The sequence below is a fragment of the Pempheris klunzingeri genome, chromosome 11 (assembly GCF_042242105.1).
Source record: "Pempheris klunzingeri isolate RE-2024b chromosome 11, fPemKlu1.hap1, whole genome shotgun sequence".
In the NCBI taxonomy this organism is placed as follows: Eukaryota; Metazoa; Chordata; class Actinopteri; order Acropomatiformes; family Pempheridae; genus Pempheris; species Pempheris klunzingeri.
The window spans coordinates 23,831,569-23,850,000 of record NC_092022.1 but is presented as its reverse complement, the minus strand read 5'-3'; the positions used below and the strand labels follow the sequence as shown (position 1 = coordinate 23,850,000).

The 18,432-nt window shown below is 43.2% G+C and overlaps 1 protein-coding gene across 2 annotated transcripts in view; it reads left to right on the top strand.

Annotated features, from left to right (window-relative positions):
- Positions 1-18,432, top strand: part of LOC139209415 (DNA (cytosine-5)-methyltransferase 3B-like) — a 32,998-nt gene that overhangs the window by 9,041 nt on the left and 5,525 nt on the right. For both annotated transcript variants that reach the window (XM_070839120.1, XM_070839119.1), the window contains exons 3-12: positions 8,078-8,228; positions 9,090-9,175; positions 9,855-9,977; positions 11,186-11,329; positions 14,423-14,581; positions 14,683-14,790; positions 16,791-16,932; positions 17,051-17,173; positions 17,750-17,794; positions 17,908-17,987. In XM_070839120.1, the coding sequence (XP_070695221.1) occupies positions 8,078-8,228; positions 9,090-9,175; positions 9,855-9,977; positions 11,186-11,329; positions 14,423-14,581; positions 14,683-14,790; positions 16,791-16,932; positions 17,051-17,173; positions 17,750-17,794; positions 17,908-17,987 (1,161 nt within the window). The remainder of the gene's footprint in view (positions 1-8,077; positions 8,229-9,089; positions 9,176-9,854; positions 9,978-11,185; positions 11,330-14,422; positions 14,582-14,682; positions 14,791-16,790; positions 16,933-17,050; positions 17,174-17,749; positions 17,795-17,907; positions 17,988-18,432) is intronic.

Here is an 18,432-nt window from a genome sequence, read left to right as displayed (position 1 = left end):
CATCTCATATAATCAAAAGCTCCGGAACAGCTACTAAATGGAACTTGTGAACGATCAAATCGCCGACCCTGACCTTATCAAATCTGTCATTTCACCATCTTGGGATTGGATTTCCAGAATGCAATTCTTGTTAAAATACAAACCAAATTTAAGTCTCTAAGACTTTTAGTGCCTCTTGTTGAAGTTACTTACATGGCACGTTATTCCACTGTGAAACCAAACACCTTTAAGCTTATTTAACTAAAGAGGTCTCAGAAGAAGAGGTTGACATTTACAGAGAAACAGACCTGAAACTCCTTACATGTTGGGTTTGGCTGAGCATCGTTCTCACTCTGGTCTGAAGTTGTAGTCAAATCATCATATATGACATAAATGTTAATTGTTAGTTTCCATAATAAAGACATTTTTCAGTTAAGAGTGCAGCTTTTCTGACTTTTTGTGATCTTGTGAATGTCCCCTGACACCCGGGATGCGTGCCCTCAGCAGATGGAGTTAGCTCTTAGGTTGGGTTATGTTTAGGTGCTGCAGATCTGAATGGTTGGGGTTAGGGATGAGGTTGTGTTCATGCTAAAGGTGTCCTGTGGTTGTGGTCCTGAGTTGTGGTTCCATTCACCAAAACATATTGTGTGTATGTTTGAGGATGTGTGTGTTCTTCTTTCCTCACAAAACACACGCTTTTTCTTAAAAGTTTGACACCTGCATTGATTACATCCACGTTTACTTGCCAGCAGTTTTGGCAAGAAAACAAAATTTCTCTCTTTCTTAGTGCATTCATGCATATTTTGGCACATTACCACCAACTGCAGGTCAGTGTCAAGCTATTGGCAGGAATTTGTACCACAGCATGAGCATCAAATGAGGAAACAAAACAGAGACTGACTCGTAAAAATGCACCGTAGCGCTTCTAGAGGTCAAAACCTCCACAGGGAGGTTTATGGTGAGCAGAAACACATTTTTATGAAGCTCAATCAGACAGCGAAAGACAAAAGTAAAAGAGAGAAAATAAGGGTATCTGCATTCTGTTGCCGTCTCTCGTCAGCCTGTCCGTTGTCCTCTGCCGCACGCTGTGGTCAGTGGGTTGGCGGCTGCTTTGAGTTATGGTCACTGTGTTTTAACACCCTTCTCTTGGCTACGCGCCCAGCAGCCTGCTCCGAGGGCCGGGTGGACTTTGAGATGCAGGTGCGCCCGTCGCAGAGGTGGTGGGATCATATCTGGTGCCAGTGAGCCCGGCCTGCCATTTAGGACCTTAACCCGCGTGGTGTGGTGTCCCTGATTGGACGATATGACTGCACTGATTAGAATATTAATGTTACATCATAGGCTTTCCTCCACACTAAGCTATGGGAGTTGGCTTTTTTGTTGAGACCTGCAGCATCACAGACAAAATGACCAGAGGCACAGAATTAAACTAATCGCAGTTCTTCTATATTTCTTTGTTCTTTGTTAACAAAACACAACACTCCCCACGTCTTAGCCCTCCCACCCCCGAGGTGACGATTTACTGCGTGCAGTATTTTGAAACTGTCCTGTGCAAATGTTAGCTACAGACCTGCATTTCTAATCATTTAGGCTTCGCTAAGATGTTTTGACAGCACCGTCGGAGTGCCTCAGGGCACACTGTTGCTCAGTGTGGAATGTGTGTGTGACGTAGGTCAGTGAAATCTGCACAGTGTGAGGCTTTGAACACTGCTTTACTCCACACACACACACACACCCACACACACACACACACACACAGAGTCATATAGAGTGCAGGAAGCTGGATAGGCACATTATCCACACAGTAGTTGTGGTAATAGAAATAGCAGTAGCTGTAGTAGTCACAGTATTTGTACTATGAAAGGAAGCAAAAAGGGAGGCAGAGGGGGAGAAAAGAATCATTTGTGCTGTTTTAATGCTTCATTGAACATGTTCATGTCTGCCAGCAGAAAGGAGGAGGAGGAGGAGGAGGAGGAGGAGGAGGAGGAGGAGGAGTGATGGATATAAAAAACAGCAGGTTAATGGAGGATAATGATGATGTTAATGGTGTACACAGCTACCTGGCTGACATGAAATCCCACCTTCGCCTCCAAGCCTGAAACTAGAGGAGTAAAATGAACTATTAAACTTGTTTGATTCAACGGACACTCTCACGCCGGCAGTACCTGAGAGAGAGGAGGCGAGGGGGGAAATGTGTCTGAAGGAAGTTTGTGAGCAAAACTTATTTTAGCAGGTTACTGTTGTGTTTTCAGCGTCCACTCTCCAAGAATTTTCTAGTCACAAAGCGTCCATCTCTGCTCCTTTTCTTTGTGTACTTACAGAAGCTTTTTCTCCTCATCTTTTACAAAAGCAGACCTGGTCTGGATTTGTCCACACAGAGGGAGGGAGGGAGGGAGGGAGAGAGGAAGGGAGGGAGGGAGAGAGGAGTAGAGATTTGAACAAAATGAGTTGAAAAGAGAAAATAAGAGAGGAGGGGGAGCAAGAAAGGTGGGGTGAAGTACAAGAAAATGGAACAGGAGGTTTTTGTTTCTGTTCAGCAGAATTTTAAGTTCATTTTCTATTGGAACAAGCAGTAAAGTCCGTTGTGCCCGTTAGGGTTAGGGTCGCTGATCACTTCTGTCATTCACAAAGACAGAAAAGTTCTTCAGGAGTTTTGAATAGTTTAAGGAACTCAAACGTTGGTCGTATTTGAAGAAAATGTTTTTGGAAATACTTCTTCATAGATACCACTCTCATGTCTGTAGGATAAACATGAAGCTAAGCCAGTTAGCTTAGCATAAACAGGGGGAATCCGCTAGCCTGGTTAAAGGTAACAAAATCCACCCATCAGCGCCAATAAAAGACCAGGAAAGTCAAAAATACAAGGAAGAAAGTGGATATGTTCATTTCCCTTTCCTTTCCTTCAGTGCACCCTCAGGTAACCCTGAAAACTGAACCACCTCACAGACCATTTTCAGCCTTGATTTGTAGTAAACGTGGAGGTAGGAAAGGAGGAGGGTAAACATGGGGTTTCTTAGAGGTAGAGGAGGATTATGGGAGGTAGTGACAGATGGAAATGCCCTGAGGGGTGTGCTTGTCTGTCTGTTTGGGCAGCTTAGAAGCGAATAAGTTATGGGTTGTGTGAATACCTGAAGGTGCAAATGAGGCCATAGAGGCCATACTATTGGAGTAAAGTAAATTGATGTCATCTCAGGTAACGCTATGTGGGGCTAAACTGGTTCCACAAATTGTGATTCGTGCCCCAGATCAGAGGCACTGTGGCATTGAGGCTCATGAAGCATTTACGCCTTCTTCTGAAATCTGTTTCTAAATTCACTTTCGAAAGACAACAGTACTGTAAAACAAGGCAGAGGCTCGATCATAAGCAGCTTGTGACCTTAAGCAGCCCTTCAAAGACATCTTTTGATCACATGGCAGAAGAAACTTTCATGCACAATTTCTTGTTCTTGCAGTTTCCTCTGAGCAAGGAAAGCAGACTGTAGCTGTATCTCCGACAGAGTGCAGAGTACTTTGCACTACACACAGAAGTTTGACCCTTCGTCCTTCATATCAAGACAATGTGCCACGTTTTGACTGACTTGTTTTGTTGCTTGTAATATAACAACAGAGTCCAAACCAGAACATTTCTACCTGGAGACAACAAAGAGCAAAAGATAAGCAGCTCAGCGTCGCTCTGATGGTTCAGTCCTCGCTTCTTTGTTATTTGGCTTTCTATCTGACCACTCCTTCACTGGAGTGGTCAGATTTACCTGTCAATCAAAAGGAATTGAAAGGTGGACCCAATGGTCGCAGACAGACCAAACAACAAATTACCAGACCAACCACAGTCACAATTCTAGAAATAGAACTTGAGGTATGTCAGTTTTGGCCATCCTTAAAAATGACTTGATAAGATTTCTACATTATATTATAATTTGTCTTTTACTGACTAATAAGGGTTGCTGCGCGATACTTCTCGGACATTATCTGCCCTTTTATGTATTGTTTTGTCCCACCTCTGTTTGCTTCTGGTCACTGTAGTGGCCACATGAGCAGGGAAACCCCCCAGGCGGACTCTCTTTTGGTTCTGCTGGGCAGCTGCCAGACGTGAATGTGTGTGACTGCATGAATGTGAAACAGGAAGTAACTGGAATGAGCCCCAGGGTCAGTCGTCTCTCTTTATGTCCTATCTTATGTTGTAACGTGTTGGTTAGCGCTATGGGGGCGTGCTGTGCAGCTCAGGCCGACTGAAAAGTCGCCTCAATTACAGCAATGAATTAAATGTGTAAGATTCAAAACACTGAATGAGTTAAAGGAGCTGAAATCATCAAAACGACACTGATCTTCACTGGAATTGTTTCATTTTGTGGCCGTCAGACTAATTTGGTTGACGGGACAAATCACATATAAATGAACTTCAGCCCGACACCACAGTTACACCACCGCCTTGCACTCAGACCCATGTTAGTCATGGGTGTAGACGCTGTGCAGCTTCAGCCTGCAGGTCTGTCAGATCCTACACATACAGTAGCTGTGATGCCGTACAAACATCTGTGCCGTTCCTCTCTCATCTCTCTTTCCTCACTCGTTCCCCCTGTTAACCACATCTTCTGCTCGCTTGCTCTCCAGTCACTCGTCGCCTCCATTCACCTCACTTACGTGGAGAAACCCCTCACTCAGAACCTTTCCACACTATCTCTCTCTCTTCACCCTCTTCTGCTGTCAGTCCTCCACTCCTAAAACATAAGAAGACACACTCGCTCAGCGTTCAGGGTTCATGTGTGCGGAGTAGTTTGCTTCCATGAGTTTAGTTCGCTGTTGCAACACAACAGACGTTTAATACTGTATGATCTAATGTGTGTTCATGTAAAATCCAAAAGGAAACATGTGGATTAATAATCACTCCTACCTTCTGTAGGACAACTTCATCTGAATTTAAACTTTCCAAAGAAAATTGTTTTTTGTAATTGGTTAAGTGTTTCTAGTCAGTTATCCAACAAACATTTTATTTCCCTCTCCGTCTCACCCTCTGAGCTACCCTCTGTCAACGGTTCACACTCTCAGCCATCTTGAACACACACTTTATTCACAAGTTCACCAAGTTCGTTTGTTATAGGGGAAATTTGGCATTGCAAACACCCTCGCGCACCACATGCATTCCCTGTTTTACGACGTTTAACAATCACAAACAGCCTCAGATACGCGGAGCTGTCATTGCCTTAAAAAGTCAGCACAGTCTCACAGTTTTCCATCTGCTGCACAGCTGCTCCCCCCTCCTACTTTGTTCTGCTCTTTTACACTAAGTCACCATTACTTAAAAAATCACAAGTCATCACAGACGAGACTGAAATCCCTCTTTAATTTTAAAGGTTTGATGTGAGCATGAGTGCTATTTATGTAGCATACAAAAAACTGCAGGCCAACACTATGGAGAGGATATTTTAACATGTTCAGACACCTTTCCTTGTTAGTTACATGATCTAAATGAGTATAGTTTCTGTCAGCAGTAAGGGTGGCTGAGCTCAGCACAAAGACTGGAAACAGACGTAAGCTGTTACAGTAGTGCTGCCAGTCGTGCTTCTAACTACTGTAAAGCTGCTTTATTTACATTCTTATTGTATTTGTGTACCATATGTAATGAAAGACACATTAAAACAATACAAGCATCTCAAGCTGTGGACGGGGAAAGCAGAAAAGCATATTTTATGATATTTTCACTGCTTTACACTACTGTCAGGTAGCCCTTTTTGTCAGAGAACTGGGGCACAAACGCTCTCTTCCAAGCCATCAGACTCCATTTTACCCTGCAGAGCTGCTAATCTATTGCTGCATTGATTGGTTAGTTTATCTGTGTTACTGTGTTATGGTTAGTTTTCATCCAAACTAAGTAATACACTAACTATGGATAAGTACCACTTATAGATAGACTGTCAGACTGTAGACCTTCAAGAATCATTTCACATTTTAGCTTATTAAAAAAGCAGCTAATGAATAAGAAGCTGTATGTTGCTGCTATCTAGTTTCTGCAAAAAATGTCAAAGTCAAAAATAACACAATTTTCTATTGATCTGGCACGACTGTAGCCTAGCAACACAGCTAACCAGTGTGGAATAATAGCCTACATACAGCACACACACACATTCGCACATGCACACACACACATATATCGCAAGCACGCGCACACACACACGAGAAAAATCTCCCTAGGTGTTACCTAAATACATTAGTATCTGTGCACCTTTTGAATTTTAGTCTTCCCCTAATCTGAGCGGGCACAGCGCGGATTACGTGGAATCAGTGTTTTAAGTGCGATGGCGCGAGTTCAAGTCCAAACAGAGCCGAGCTGGACGTGGTTGCCGTAGAAACGCACGTCAGGTTTCACACGGAAGCTCTCCTTCACCTCTGACGAGATGACAAAAGCATGCCCGGCCAGCTTCAGGCCCTGCGCTGATCTCTCTTTACCTCGCTGATCCCTCACTCCAAATAAATGACTCACTGTGACCGGCAGCCACGCTGATCTATCATTCGCTGTGTTATTCTTGTGTTATTTCTGCAGTGTTTGTGTTGAGTCAGATGGTGCACTTCAGGTGCTGTTGGACAAGTTGACATGCCCGACGGTCTCTGACAGGTTAATTTGTCTAAATGTATCAACTCACTTGCAGAGTAAGTGTTTGATTTTTTAATCTATGTAACTTTTCTGTGACTTCTGCGAGATAAAGGCAGGAATGTGTTTCATTGATACAAACAACTCCCCCCCCCCGGGGGAAGGGAGGGCTTGGCTCCGTGTTGCAAAAGGTAATCATGCCCTGGAGCGTAGTCATTTGTCTTATCACCTTATGTTTGGTCAACAAAAAAGCTTTTACTGTGTGTGATATTAGTCATGCTTCCTTAAAACATATCAGTGATCTAGTGGTGAGTTTTACAGGTATCTAATACTGGTGATGCTTAAACAGTATGGCACCTTCACTGAGGTCCTAGTGTGTGTGTGTGTGTGTGTGTGTGTGGTGAGATTTGTACATTCTGCACCAATTCTTTGTATAATTCCACCTATTATCATTATATTCACATCCTGCACTTGCATGATTGGACTGTGAATGTGTCCTAAAGCACATTGCGTTGTCCTGTGTATGAAATGTGACTTTTAAACAAGCTTGACTTGACTGTACAATATCGAGCGTTTCCAGCTGGTCCATCAGGGAGCACGTGAATATTGGAGGTTATCCAACAAGTTTTTTGGAAACAGGTGACCCAGTTGGAAAGCCGTCAAGCATTTCTGGCAAAGCAGCCCTCTAGTGCGCTTTGAAGATTTGAAGGTTTGGGATGTTCAGCACTCTGAGCCGCGATTCAGCAGCTTCTACATTTCGCTCATATTAAGCATGTAGCTAATAGTTTGTGATTATGGAGTTAAAGGGATATCGTGTGACAATTTAATAGGAGGCATTATACCTGTAGAGCCTGTGTTTTGATTGTGGACGTGGCGCTTCACGCAAGGACTGACAGTCTTTATCTGAGGCTTTGGGGAATGTTGAGCGTTGATATCATCTCTCTGTCAGGCACTGGGTGTGCAGCCAGCTCATCAAACACACTGTCATCATCGTCAGCTCAGGCAGGTGAAGGCCGTGTGGAGGTGTGTTGTCACTGGCAGCACTTCCTGTTTATATCTGTGTTGGGTGTGACATGGGCCCGAGCCCGACTGATAAGCATGTAACACAACAATAATGAAAAGTTATTTAATGATGTCAGCTTCCTGGTAAATTACATTTTTTTCATCGGCCATAAATGCTGGAAATTACCCATGAGTCTCGGCCGCTGTTCCTATGGATCAAAAGCCAGTCGCTACTCATTGATTCAGAATCCAAAGTTCAGTCATTTATACTGCAGATTGTGAAATCAGAATTTGAAGCATTTGGCAGTGAAATGCACCTTCGCAGTCGTAGTTAGCCTTTGACCGTTAACCTGGTGCTCTCTGAAACAGTCGATCGCTCTTCGTACTGACGTTTTACCCAGAAGAGTTTCATGTCCATCGGAGCCTTTGAATCTTCTCTGGCTGTGAGTCACGTAGCGCTGGTCCAGTTAGACTAAAGTTTTAAAGAAAGCGTTGTTTTCCCTGTATCGTCAGGCGCCAGTGAACGGAGACACACCTCCAGCCGAGGGCCTGTCAGAGAATGACAGTGGCGTGGAGCTGACCAATGAGAACAGCCCTCTGACCGCGGCCGAACCGCCCTCCCCCTTCAGCCCCAAGCAGAATGGAGACGCTGCTTCACCTCAGGGTAACACACACACACACACACACACACACACAGTGTACTGTATTTAAGTATTTGGACAGCAGCACCTTTCCTACAGTAGGTCATCTGTATGTATGAAAAGATTATTAACTTAAAATGGGACCCTTTTTTACTCTTATCTTACATCGATCAGACGCTAACCGGACAGGCCGATCAAATTTATTTAACAGAATTATAGGAAAAATGCAGATGGTGCTTTGTTGGTGTACTGAAGCTTATCTTATTATTTATTATGATTTTCCAGTGAGAGAGTGCAGGTGAGCTAAACATGCAAAAATGTTAATTTGCATACTTTCTTGTAGAAAACGTAAGTTTTCTACAAGAAAGTATGCAAATTAACATTTTTGTGCAAAGTAAGTGTAAAGTTTCCAATATAAAATGAATAATAGATGAATGTTAATTTTAATTTGGGGGGGGCAGATGAAATAGATTTAAACCTAATATATGTTGGTGCTTTGCCAGGACGAGGCCTGTAAAGCAGCCAGCATCCCCTCCTGCTTGTCAGTTCAATCAGTTGGACTGAAGTCATGTGAACGAAAACCAATTCGTCCTACGGAACATCCTCGCTTTCCTTGTTTGTTTGTGTAGGACCACTGGCCTGCTGCTTTCCCGTGAAACTGCGGGAAAACTGATTCTTTTAAAGCTGAAATTTAGCACGTTCACTTCATTGTTTCATTTCAAATCCAACGTGCTGCAGAACAACAGAGAAGAAGTGACTGTCCTGCTGCTTTCTGTCTGCACTTTATCTCCTGAAATATATTGAGTTTCTTTTCTGCCATCTGTCCAACCTTCTGTTGATCTCCTGCCCCTCTGTCTCTTTCGTCTCTCTCCATCTCCTACCAGATGTTAACCAGTGTTCAGGAGGAAGCAGGAAGAGAAGCAGGAAGAAGTCTGAGGAGGACGAAGGAACCTGGGAGCCCTACAGCGAGGTATGACCACAGACACACTCTCGCTTTTGTTGAAGCGTGTTTATTAACCCTTCACAGTCTGGGGGAAAACTTTTTACTACTTTTCATTTTACCTTTGTGTTTCCCATTCAAACTGCTTAGCTTGCCTTTCTTTGTGTCTTTCTTTTCAGCACAACCTCACCTATGTGATTCTACAAGTATTTATTTATTCTGACATAATATATGGACACACTGTATATAAAAGTGCAAAAGAAACACAAAATCCGAGCAGGAACTAGTTGGATCTTTGGAGGAGCGGGGGTCTGCGTGGACACCTCCTCTCGTTCCTCTTCACGTGCAGCATCCACTTCATCCTCTGAAAGGAGTCTTCCTCAGAATCAGAACGTTCTTCCCCAGATTCAGCATCTTCTAACTCGTAGAAGAGCTGTAGTGAGCGACTTCAGCTCTTCATAACTTTAGTGTTAATAGGCCGATCGACAAAATTCAAACACTTGTAAAAAGTTTGAAGTGTCCGCTTTCCAACAGTCTTTGAATGGAGCACCTGCTTTACGTTTTCAAACGTGCAACATGTGACTTTGACGCCGTGTGGCGGTCCTAGACTCCGAAGGGTTAATCTTTGTTGTGGAGGTGTAAATGTGACATTCAGCTCACTGAGTGTGTGTGTGTATGTGTGTGTGTGTGTGTGTGTGTGTGTTTCCAGGAGAAGTCTTCAAGTTTGAGACAGACCCCTCGACCCAGAACCATCTTCCAAGCCGGTCTGACGCCGCACACACACAACAAGCCTCGCAGGCAGAACCGCAAACAGGAGCACAGCACGTCACTGGTAAACACACACACACACACACACACACACACACACACCAGTTATTCCAAATCTAATGAGTCTAATGATTAAAAACATGAAACCATTCGGCTGCTCTGCTGCTGTATTTAGCTTGTCTGTGCTTCCTTAATTTGAATCTCAGGCCAATTGTGATTTGCCAAACATCAAAGTGATCTAAATCAGATGCTGTACGTGCTACTTGTCACCACGTGCCAGGATAAACACAAACTTAGCTACATGTTCTTTTGACCCTGCGTACTGCAGTGGTTTTTGCTGCACAGCTTTGTAATGCAGTGGAAAATGATGACAGACAGTTCAGTCAGCTCGACTTTTTTTTTTTTTACGTCCCCACATCCTGGTGCGAAGTGAGTAACAGGAATCATGTCCAAAACCATGAAAATGTGGTTGCATCCATGTTGTAAAAATAAATACATTTTCCTCTAACCTCTTGCAGATTTAACTTGTTGAATATATCAGAGAAGAAAGGGATTCATCTATTTTTTAAAACATATTCCTCATTTTCTCACCCCTCCCTCTGTTTACTCATGTGCTGTCTTTCTTGTCTTACCTCTCTTGTTAAGTTTCCATCCACGAGTCGTGCAAATCCTACACAGAGCTCCAAAAGCTTTACAGAGGAAAATACAGATCAGTCCTTTAACAACTGACACAAGTGTTGTGAGGAGGCCAGTAAAACATGAACGAACATGTGAACGGCAGTAACCGTGATAAACCTGTACATTGTGGCGTTCCCTCACCTTTAAGATGGGGTGCCATACTGACAGTTTTGCTCTATTAAAATAGCTGAATGCAAACATTTTTTCTCACTCTCTTCTTCTTTCACCTTCTCTTTCACAAACTGACTTTCCTTGATTGATGTCGTGGTTAAAAGCAGGAGCCAAAATTCCTGCCAACTGCATAGTCACAGGGGTTATAGTGGAAATGACATGGGAGTGCGTACTGCTGGTCTGTGTATGTTCTGGTAAGAGTCTGTCCTTAGTGCCACTGAAAACACACTTAACATTTGCACGAGGGTGGATAATGACAGCTGAGTGAACAGAAATGCAGCATAATTATTGGTGCTGAGTTCTGTAACGACACTATCATGCCATTTCCTTCATTTATAAGTAGCTCCAGTCTTGTATTGCTGTTAAAAATGTGCCATTTCCAAGTTTCCCTTTGAGTCTAACAAACCTCTCCCTCTCGGTCAGTGCGGCGGTGGTCCTCGGGTGTCTGTGGTCGTGCCCAGCGGAGTCCCTGAGGCCCCCCGTCTGGAGCTGATGGAACAGGACTCCAAAGACTCGGCCCAGAGCAGCAGCACCTCATCCAGCTCTGAAATCCTGCCAGAGTACACGGTGAGATGTTTGAGAGTGTGTGAATCTGCGTGAGGGACATATTGACAGATGGAAATGCAGAGGAGGAAGACTCGAGGGGCTAAAAACTAGACTTAAGCCACTTGTGAGGGCAGATAGATGACTTCTTTAAAGAAATCAATGAAGAAGAAACACAAACTGTAATGCTTCTGGGCAGATCAGATAGAGAAAGACTCAGGACCAGAGGTCAAGTTCAAAATGTTCAAAAAGTCTTAACTGGAAAGCCAGGCAGTTCATACACAGTCAATGATTCTGAAACAAGTGAACTCATCCAGGGAGGAAGCAGGCGAGAATCCAAAAAACACAGAGCAAGGCTGAGTCGAAAACCCACAGTGACTAACAGCAGCAATTACGCTGGAAAGTGATAAACTCCCTAAGACAGTCTGGCAGGGGACCAAAGAGAGAGAAGTGAGGTATGAGGAGATGATTAACAGGGAGTAAGTGTGGATAATAAAGGGAGTGGGAGACGCAGAAAGGCAGGAACTGAAATGGTATTTCAAAATAAAACAGGAAACAATGTTTTATATTGTAAAGACAGGATGTGTGCAGGTGCTGATCAGGTGTCTTAAAGTCCACATTGTGTTGCGACTGAATTGAATTTGTACAAAAGTTGACTTTTTCATAGTTTTGTCACTTTAAAATGAGCACAATCAATTAGGATTTTCCTCCAAAACATAAATGATGATCTATCACCATGTCTGATTTGATCCAGGTCACGATGCAAATTTGAGGTTTGAGGTCTCTGAGTGTTTCCTCTTTTAAGCTGGTTTATGGTTGTTCATATACCGTATAAGATAACTAGCAGATAGCAGAAAAATACCTTGAAATAGGGATGGACGATCTGGCCTGAAATGAATATGATGATCTATTTCATGGCCGTCACGATCCTCAATCTGAATTGTGATATTTTTTCTCAATTTTGTATTGCCATGGAGACTATAGCCAGACTTGAAATAGTTGAATAATTTCTTTGTGCTATTTAAACACTGTATTGCATTAAGGATGCTAGACAGGTTTCAAAATGGCTTCGAATTTCACTGCATCCTTCTCTGAGCAGAATGGGAGCGCCTCAGTCGCCTCTCTCCATCGCTTGCTGATTTGGTTGAGTTATCTCGACTCCTGAAATGCTTCGGTCGGTGATAACTTTTGTTTTGAACTCTTGAACGCTGTGCCGCCCTGAGCGAAGCACTGTTAGCAGATTCTTTCAGCGCTTTATTTTAAGGTGGTTACAAGTGGTAACAAGCTTACTGATACAAGTTTCCGTGGAAATATCTGATAGAAAAACCGCCCACCATGTCACTGAGGTTGAGTTCTATTTTGGCACAAGCTCCTCATCCCGCTAGATGTAGCCCACATTGTGTTGATTACAAGCATATCAAGCTTATCAGCATGTAGAACTGCAGCTGACAGAGTGTAGACTGTGGCACGATACTAACAGTCTCTCTGCAAAGGGGCATAGTGGAGACATTTTAGTCGTTCATCTAATATCATCATATTGCACATCCTTACACTGAAAGTACTTTGGAGTCATAATGAGATGAGCAGAAGGAAAAGGGTTAAGGATGAGCAAAGGGAAAGAAAAACGAGCTGTAGGAGCAGGAGAGAATATTTGAGAAAGAGGAAGTGGAGGTTTGGCAGTACTAGAAAAAGGAGGAGGGTAACTCCCTTCTCAGACCACAGAACCTCCTCCACCTGGCCTTGTGTTAGTGCAGGTGGCCACACACACACACAGCCTGGGTGTGTTTGCTCTGTATCAATAGTTTCATTCAGGTCATGAAGACCAGCGTTCTGCACAGCAGAGCCTGTGTGCACCCGCACACATCTGCATGCACGTCCTCCTCTGCCCGTGTTTACCTCTTCGTGCGCGCCATCATGTGCCTTTGTGTATGTTGATGCTTCTCGGTGTGCTTGTGCGTGTTTTCACTCAGTCCAGGCTGAAGTCAGTGGAGCGTAGCATCCTTTAATGGAGTCGGACTCCATTACAAAGCCTAATGGGTTTTCTCTCTTAAGGAAAACTGAAGGATCGCATCGCCTGAGCTCAACTGGGATTTGTTTGCAAGCATAGAAAGTCCACCTGCTCGAATACCAGCAGTCGTAACCTTCAAAAGAAAGAAAGACAGAAAGAGAAATGGGCATATTATGGTATTATGAGGGATGTTGGATGTTTTCTTTAAGGGGTCTGTCCACAAAAAGACTGAAGTGCAAAGACAACAGCAGAAATAAAGGAAACACCAGAGCAAATCAGAGGATACACACAGCACCGAAATGTCTTTTCAGACAGGTGTAGAGTGATGCCAAGGTGGACAAACACTCTTATCTTAACAACTTCAGTTTTCCCCTTAAGTATAGCACTTACGGCTTCATTTCTTCTTAGCTAAAGGGCTTACTTACACAGAATCGGTTGAACAGGTTTCTCAGTTAAGGAAAAAAGAGATTTACTGCATTAAAAGGCAGTTTCCATGGATACCTGCTATCACCTCACGAACATAGTAAAATAAAACAGGAAAAGAAGACAAAAAGAGAGAGAGAAGGAAAAGATTATACTCCCGGAGGAAGACAAAAAAGAAAGCATAGAGTAAAAGAAAGATGAGAAGAAGTTCTTCCTCTCATTTTTCATCCTTTGCATTTATTTGCTCAAGGGTTTTAATTACGGTACAACTAGTCGTAAGGACCCCCCCCCCCCATCTTTCCATTCTGTCCACAGATAGACTAGACTACTACTTTTCTACAGCTTCATCCAAGACGAGAAAGGATATTTCTGCCAAAGCGTTCCATTTTCTCTGATCTGCTCTCTGCACCTACGCTATGAGGGAAAGGGAGAGGTCTCCTAAAACTGTCAAATAGTAACGTGACTCTTGAATTGATCTACTTTCCTGGCTGCCATCCGTCTTCTCTACACAGACCTTTTGTGTTCATGTATCTCAAAGACAAAGCATGTTAAATTGAACCCTTTCTCTGTGTCTTTGTGCACTTCAGAAACAGTAAGACATTTTTTTGCTTTGGTAAAGTAGTACGAAGAACAAGGCCGTGACCTTCCTCTGCCTCATACATCTGTATTCTCCCTCCTCCATCCAGGACAACAAGGGTTTTGGCATTGGCGAGCTGGTGTGGGGGAAGATAAAGGGCTTTTCCTGGTGGCCCGGCATCGTGGTGACGTGGCGCGCCACCGGCAAACGGCAGGCCAGCCACGGCATGAGGTGGCTGCAGTGGTTTGGAGACGGCAAGTTCTCTGAGGTGAGAAAGGAAAAGCACAGAACTGAAGGAGGCACGGCGGACAGTAAAAATCATGGCAGCACATCTCATACTTGATTTTGAGGCCATGTTTTTCTCTCCAGGTTTCAGCAGACAAACTGGACTCCATCACCGCCTTCCCCAAGTTCTTCAGCCAGGCCTCCTACACCAAGCTGGCCTCCTACCGCAGGGCCATCTTTCAAGCACTGGAGGTAAGCGTGAATGTGCAACTTTGAAAATAAAAAACATTATTATGCTTTTCAAGACAAATATAGTATCATAGCATCTATGTATGCACTTGTATAAGGAAATGTTCCATATCACAGCTGACAGCGATGCAACAACAAAACGGAAAAGTATTAAATAAATAAACTAATTAAAAGATTTAGAAGTTTTGAGTAAAATAAGAAAAAAAAAGTATAATTAAATATGACCCAAAAGTGTCTATTTCTAATGCTCCAATCCATAATTGTAAATCTAATTGTAAATCTTTTACCAGCATATTTAAGGGATGTGCAAATTAAAAAAAAACAATTTTAAATTTAAGAGGGAGAAGATGAACGCCACAATAAAACAGGAAATAACAGAAGAACACATAAACTAGACTTAACAACACATGACCACCTACGGTGTGTGTAGCTTGACGTTTGAGCATGTTCTTGTCAAACCTACATGCATCCTGTGTCTGAGATGATTAATGCAGACACATGTTTCATCAGCTCCAAGAACAAGCAGCCAACAGGTGCTGACGACACCACTTTTATTGAGGAAGAAGTGAGTAGCGAGAAGACTTGTAATTTTCAGAATCAGCTCCTGATCAATTCAGATCACGGCGTCAGAAAACTGTTTATCTCACTGATGACCAAAACAGAAAATGCTAATGTGATCAAAGCTGAAAAGCTGAATCACTGCCAGGAGTTTTCCCAGCTGAACTGAACAGATCCTCAGGCTGACATAAGCTAATACAGACTGTTCTGGCTGATAATCTGAAGGTCATGAGAGAGAGAGAGGGATTCGGTGCATTAGTTTAGGGTGTAGTGTGGATGGATGTCTGTGTGGGGAGCTGTCAGTGGCTGGTTGTGTTTCAGATCTGAGGTCTGCTGTAAAAACACAATCTGTGGTTTCCCTAGGTCGCTGGAAGTGCATCTATGCATGTGTGTGTGTGTGTGTGTGTGTGTGTGTGTGTGTGTGTGTGTGTGCACCAGTAGCCAAGTAAAACAAGCACAGACGTGTGTCTAAGATTGCTCCTCTCTATCTATGATCGCCATCACTTTACGATCACTATGATCAGCGATGCAGAAGGACGAGGGAGGAGCCAGGAGGGAAAAATGTAGCTTCATGTCAGATTAACTGTTTCACTTCACCTCTTTTAGTGAGAATGAACTGATCGTTTTTATTTATAATGGCTTTAATCAGATGTGACTGAATAACTATATGACTGAAAGGTCATTTTTGACGATAGAAAAAACAATAGTATGACAAATCACTGGTAAATACTGTATATCTGAGCTAAAGGGCCACTTACCAGCTTCTCTTCACATGATGGCAACACATGATTGACTTCACGCAGCTGAAAGCTCTGGAAAAAAGACACAGGCAGATGTCCTAACATGCTCGCTGTCTGTGAAAATACCCTCAGTAGTTTCAGCCGTGCTCTGTCTCTCTTTCTTGTCAGTTCTGACCAACACCGTCTTCAATTCTCGTCTCTGTTTGTTTTTCAGAGGTTAGTGTGTATGCGCTATACACACATCAGACATCCAGCTGACAGATGTGTGTGTGTGTGTGTGTGTGTGTGTGTGTGTGTGTGTGTGTTCCAGCGTTCAGACACTGTCTCTCTCTCTCTCTCTTGTTTGCCCTACCTCGTTTGGCACCTCGGCCCTTGACTGTCATTCAAGCATATTTATAACACAAATCTCTTCATCTTCATTTGCTTTTTCTTCTCTGCCCGTCAGTCTCTCATCTCTTAAAGAACTTGAAAATCAGGGGGAGGTAGCTGGGAACGAGGACATGGAGATCAGATTTAAAACTCCAGTGTACCGCGAAATACAGAGAGATTTAATCACCATTTTTCGAACTCATTTGGCATTGGCGCTCATATGTCCATTAATAAGTCCGGTACTCCAGCTTTGAGGAAAGCATCTGATGTAAAACGAGTGCTTCCTGGAGCTTTCTGTCAGCTTGATTTCATCTAAAACTGCCCCGTCTCTCACAGATGGCCAGTATCCGGGCGGAGAAGACGTTTCCTCCCTGCGAGTCGGACAATCCAGAGGACCAAGTCAAGCCCATGCTGGACTGGGCCAACGGCGGCTTTCTGCCCAAAGGAGAGGAGGGACTCAAACCTACACACACCGCCGGTGAGCAAGGCAGCAGGGCCAGACCGCTGCGTAGTGTTCACCACCAACAAGCTGTCAATGCTGTGCCTCCAAATTTACCATGTAGTCAGGAAATATCTGTATTTGTGTCTCCCTGCAGATAGTAACCCTCTGGACCACCAGGTCCTCGATGTTTCCGTGCCAGAGAATTTCCCCAGCGCCAAGCGGCCAAAAGTCAGCCTCTATAAGAACAAGGCCGCCCCCGAGGAGTCCTACAGCAGAGGTAGAGGTCCACAGTCACACTCGCTGGCTGGATGCTGCATATTTATTTTAAATACTGTCTCTGTAAATGTGGAATATGTACAGAACTGGAGTTTGTTTTTCATACTTCCTGTTGACATGTAAAGTCATATTTTGTGTGTTTTTATCTTAGACTACTGTTGTATTCTGTAGTTTTTATAGAAAATAACAGCTTTATTTGGTGCCACCATCTCATTTCTTGTGGTATTCTTTGTTCAGTGACGGAGTTTTGATTATCGTGATAACATTTGACTGTTGTCAACATGGGTTGGTGCCAGGTTTACACAAGCAGAGATAAAGTCATATCTTATTAATTTCAGGCTGGTGTTAGCAGGGACATGTGGGTTGTAGTTTCACTGCTTTCTGTTAAAGGTATAAAGAAGAATTAAAATGACTTGTTTGGTAGCTGTTTTGTGGTTTAGATTAGTTTGTCAGTATCAGTTATATTTGGTTGGAAGTGAACTGTTTTATATTTTATATTTTATTTGAGCTGAGCTGCACATTGAAAAATGTCCCAGTATTTTCAGGCTTTGTAACATTGTCCTTCTTTTTCTCTTAGAACAAATGGTGAATGAAGTTCTGAAGAATAAAAGAAGTATAGAAGGTAAAGACCCTGTCACATAGTGTCTTACGCTGTGTTTGTGTGTGTGTGTCTTGAGATTTTCATTTTCTGGACTGCTGATTGATGTGTGTGTGTTTTTCCGTGTGTTTTGGCAGATTTCTGTCTCTCTTGTGGAAAAATGAGAGCAGCAACCTTCCACCCGCTGTTTGAAGGAGGCCTGTGCCAAACATGCAAGGTACCTGCAGGAATCAGCTCTCATGCTTATAGACTTGGACAGGTGTAGGCGTCTGAAGGCTCATACTGATGCCAATGAAAACTCCAACTTAAGTGCTTACATAGCGAAAATCAAGTAGTTCAGCGCAGAATAATGAAATTTCCCAAGTCTGTACAGCCAAAAAACAAATGCAAATAGCCTCCAAGAATCATTTGAAGTTGGTTTCAGGTGCGTCTGAGTTCTGCTGAGCTCTCAGTTCTGGTCACCAGCCAGGTGCGTCCCAGGCTGGGAAGCTTCTGGGAATAAAGAGTGGGAGGCATGATGATGGCATACATTTATTTTTTATTTTAGTTTAACATAAAGACTGCACAAATAAATAAAAAAAAAAAAAATAACAGACCAAGCCACACACATGGAAGTCTGTCTCCTCTTCTCAGATTTAGCTGTGAATCAGGTCTGTATTAAA